A 4,386-nucleotide genomic window follows, 5' to 3' on the forward strand; every position below is an offset into this window, starting at 1 on the left:
CAATATCTGATACTATGAAAGGCTCTCCTGATATATCCCAATTTTAATAGTTTTCTCCCAATAAATACTGGAAATATCTGGAATCAGGTCAGGAAGCCCTTCACTGTTGACAGCTGGTCCACAGTGCAACTACCCTTTAAACTTTAAAGGGCCCCCAGACTCCACTGAAACAGTAAACTGAAATTTAACAAACCCAGTATGCTATATTCTTCTAGGAAGCACAGAATCGACCTAAAACGAAGCAGGGATTTCTGGCACCTTCACTCATCTTAAGCAAAAAATATAAAAGAAATATCTGAAATTGGAAACAGATCAATTGTGAAACACTCTGTGTGTGTGTGTATTTGGCAAGGACACACTGCCTTCTTTTCAGACTGATCCAATATTTTAAATACCACATCCATGATTCCAGGCACTTACCATGCTGCATTTCAACAAGACACAGGTTGAAAATCTGCTGAACTATATTTAGACGAAGTTTGCCGTCGCAGAGGATAACAGCTCGCTTTTCAAGTGTTACAGTTCCCGCAGAATCCTTCTGTAAATAAAGGATAAATGTTTTAGGGCTAGTGTGTTAATTAGTTTTACTTCAATCTGTTCTGGTGTATCCAGATCCAGCAAGGCTGATCTGCATGTTCATCATCTTATTGGATGACAGTTGAGCAAAGTTAAAATACCCCTATATTTTTTCCTCATCAAGTCGCAGCCAACTTATGGCAACCCTGTAGGGTTTTCAAGGCAAGAGACATTCAGAGGTGGTTTGCCACTGCCTGTCTCTGTGTAGTGACGCAAGACTTCCTTGCTAGTCTCCCATCAAAGTATTAATCAGGGCTGACCCATCAGGGGTGGCCAAACTTGTTTAACGTTAAGAGCCACATAGAATAAATGTCAGATGTTTGAGAGCCACAAGACATAAGCAAACACAACCCACGCATTTCTATTGAAAAATATGCAGATTTGCTTTTTATTAACATTAAATGAGACTGCCAAAAAATAAAAACAAAAGGGGTAAAAACAGATATCGATAATGATATTGGAAGGAAGGAAGGAAGGAAGGAAGGAAGGAAGGAAGGAAATAGATGGGGGGAGGGAGGGAGGTGGAGGTGGAAAGCAAGGAGAAGGGAAGACCGATTGGGGAAGCATGCCTCCCCTTCGCTTCCCTATCCGCCCTGCTGGGAGCCACACAATATAAGTGAAAGAGCTGCATGCGGCTCCCGAACCCGAGTTTGGCCACGCCTGATATATATATATTTAAAAACCCAGAGTAGCATGGATGGAGATCCTTGTGGCACTAGATCTACATGTGCATCTTCTACCAAACAATCAGTGCAGTCAGCTCAAACTTTGCTAAATGCATGCCAAGACTGAGACGTATCTAGCCTTCTTGTCTACACAGAGGGATTCTGAAAAGGCACAGATGGCTTTGAAAGAGGTTTAAGGCATTCATGGAGGAGAGATGCATCAAGTGGCTACTAGCCATGGTTACTAAAAAGAAACTCTACTTTCTACCCAAGGTAAACAAGGTAACTAAAAGGAAGATTCACATCCTGAGGCAGTTTATCTTGGAACACCAGTTAGGAGGCAGCATTAGGGTAAGGCCTTGGCCTCTATGCCAGGGGTGGCCAAACTTGCTTAACGTAACAGCCACATAGAATAAACATCTGAGAGCCACAAGACATGAACAGATATTACATGTTTTTATTGGAAAATATGCAAATTTGCTTTTTATTAACATTAAATGAGACTGCCAAAATAATAACAAAAGTGGTAAAAGCGGATATTGATAATGATATGTATTTGTCCAATGATATCTATTTGCTAATGATATTTAGCTTCCCCAATCACCCTGTTGGGAGCCACACAATATGTGTGAAAGAGCCACATGTGGCTCCCAAGTCGCAGTTTGGCCACCCCTGCTCTATGCTGTTTGGCCCTCGGGGGCAACTGTTGACCACTATGTGAAAAAGCCGCTGGACTAGATGGACCACTGGTCTGATCCAGCAGGACTCTTCTTATGGTTCATCCCCAGTGGGAAATTCCCAGACTGTACTGCATGCCTGTTTGGTATTCCTAAGGCCTACACAACCAATTCTAAACAGTTTTCATTCCTTTCCTCTGCAGCAGGCCAACCTTCTACACAAAAGGTAAACCTCCCTCTGAAGAAAGGAAGCACATTTTAGAGGTAGCTATAATTTTATAGCTGTAGCTATAGATGTAGCTATAATTATGAAGTGTGTAACTGCAGATGCCTTTGTTCAAAAGTTACCTGGCAAGTGATATTAACAAAAGAGGGTTCTCGAGAAGATGGGTATCCCAGCAGAGGTTTTTTCCCAGATTTCAGAAGCTCAGTTAGTTCAAAAAGCTGATGCTGCAACTCTGTAAAGCTGCTACACAACCTTTCGAGATTTTTAGGTAAGTAACTGGCTTCTTTTTCGCTTCGCAAGACGTTAACATTGGAGGAATTTAAAATTTCTGGAGATCTCTGCACTCGCTGGTTTGGAGAAGCTGGTATATCAGCCAATCTGGAAGATGTCTGAAGCCCTTGAAGAACTAGCAAGCGATTTGTTGGTTCAGTATCCAGAGTTTCCAGCATTTGGGGGAAATCGTTGGAAATATTCTTTTCCTTTAAGTCAACCACACTCATCAACAGGTTCTTATCATTCGTAGGGCTCTTAATTTCTTCGATGAGTTTTTTTTTACTTCTAGGAGAGGAAACCACTGTGCAGCCTGGGAGGAGCAGTCCGTCGCTCAGAGGGTGAACATCTGAATGAGTTTCGAGGCCCTCTCTTTTCACAGCCAGGCTTACAGAACCAGCTGCAGCAGAGCTGGAAAGTGCAGAGGAACCCTCTTTGCATACAATTTCTTTGATCATCAAACGAAGAAGGTACTTGTCTGATCGTGAGGATGGAAGAAAAGCAGGATCTGTTAATTTCTGTTTCCCAACCAGTATCAGTAATAGTCTATCTGTTAGGAAACACAATCCCTTTGGCCTCTCGCTTTTCTCAAGATGAATCTGTTGAATGTTAGGTAAGTGGGAGGACGTTAATGAGTACACCAAAATTATATTACAAGTGTTGGACGCTATGGCCACAGTCTGATTCTTAGGGTCAAAAGTCATTATATCTGGGACCAGAATGCCCGGGATGCTGACTCTTCTGGTAGCGGTCACCTTTTTTTCAAAAGTCACCAAGATCAGATGTGACGCATCTTGGCCACTTCCTGTTAGGTAGTCCTTTGCTCTTAAATGAATGAGAGGAGTGTTGTCCGATCGGGGTTTGCTTGGAAGAATATGAGTTAGATCTACAGGTGAAGATGCAAGTGTTCTAACAGGTAAAGACTGTTCTTGGTCTAGGATCTTTTTCCCAACATCCATAGAGAACTCTTCTTCACAGCTCAGTGAGGTAGTTTGCGAAGGTACAGAGTTTGATACGTCAGTTGAGATTTCAAAAGTCGTCCCTGCATTCAAGCTACATATCTTATCTAGTGGAAGTTCGGTAGTGACAGCCACTTGGGAACTCAAAGTGGCTTCAACAGCGCAGACATAACCTCCTACATCAAATATTGGGCAGAAAGAACACGGGTTCAGTGTTTTCTGATCATCATCCCAAATATAGGAATGGAGGGCACTGCCTATCCCAATTACCAAGCGATTACCTTCTTCAGTCCAGCAAGCACAATGGACGAGCCCGGTGCCTTTGATGTCTGCTTTTATCCTGGAATTGTTGAGGCGAACCATGTGCAGGACAGAAGCGTCCCGGGTGGTCAGCACAGCCAAGTTTTCTTTTTTGGGATGCCATATGCAGCCCTGGGGGAGTACAGGAAACGCCTCGCCAATCTCGCTGATCTGATAAACCATAAGCTTATTTTTTTCGGAAGCACTGTAACAGAGTTGCCACATGGTGATGTGTTTTTTATGCTGAATGGCAAGAAGTGCTGGGACGTCTTCCGTACATGGCGGACCCCAGTAAAGTCCATGAACGTGTTCAAACTGACCCACCACATTGGAGCTGCCAAATTTAGGTTCCCCATTATGTAGGTAGAAAGACGTCAGGATCACTTGCTTTCCATCTGTCCAAGCAATGCCGTGCACAGGATGTATGGCCTGGTATAAGGCATTGAGGCCAGTTCTCAGTAGCTTTCCTTTCCCCAGCTCCATTTTTTGTTTCGTTTTTTAAATTCTGGTGGAAGACATCTGTAAACGAAAACAAAAATTCAATGTTCTACATTTGTTGTTGTTGTTGTTGTTATCAAGTTACAGCTGACTTATGGAGACCTCAGGGGTTTTCAAGGCAAGAGACGTGTAGAGGTGGTTTGCTGTTGCCCACATCCATGTCACAACCCTGGTATTCCTTGGAAGTCTCCCATCCAAATACTAGCCAAGGCTGA

The 4,386-nt window shown here is 43.1% G+C and overlaps 1 protein-coding gene across 1 annotated transcript; it reads right to left on the reverse strand.

Moving 5' to 3' along the window:
* Positions 1–260: 260 nt before the first annotated feature.
* LOC107107101 (chromosome unknown open reading frame, human C2orf44) lies at positions 261–4,156 on the reverse strand. The gene is made up of 3 exons (XM_015407336.1): positions 2,267–4,156; positions 421–538; positions 261–268 (listed from the first exon to the last, which is right to left on the reverse strand). Exons 1-3 carry the CDS (start codon positions 4,154–4,156, stop codon positions 261–263), a joined length of 2,016 nt encoding a protein of 671 aa, XP_015262822.1.
* Between the last annotated feature and the right edge of the window lie 230 nt (positions 4,157–4,386).

Source organism: Gekko japonicus, unplaced genomic scaffold, assembly GCF_001447785.1.
Source record: "Gekko japonicus isolate JY-2015 unplaced genomic scaffold, Gekko_japonicus_V1.1 scaffold239, whole genome shotgun sequence".
Classification (NCBI taxonomy): domain Eukaryota; kingdom Metazoa; phylum Chordata; class Lepidosauria; order Squamata; family Gekkonidae; genus Gekko; species Gekko japonicus.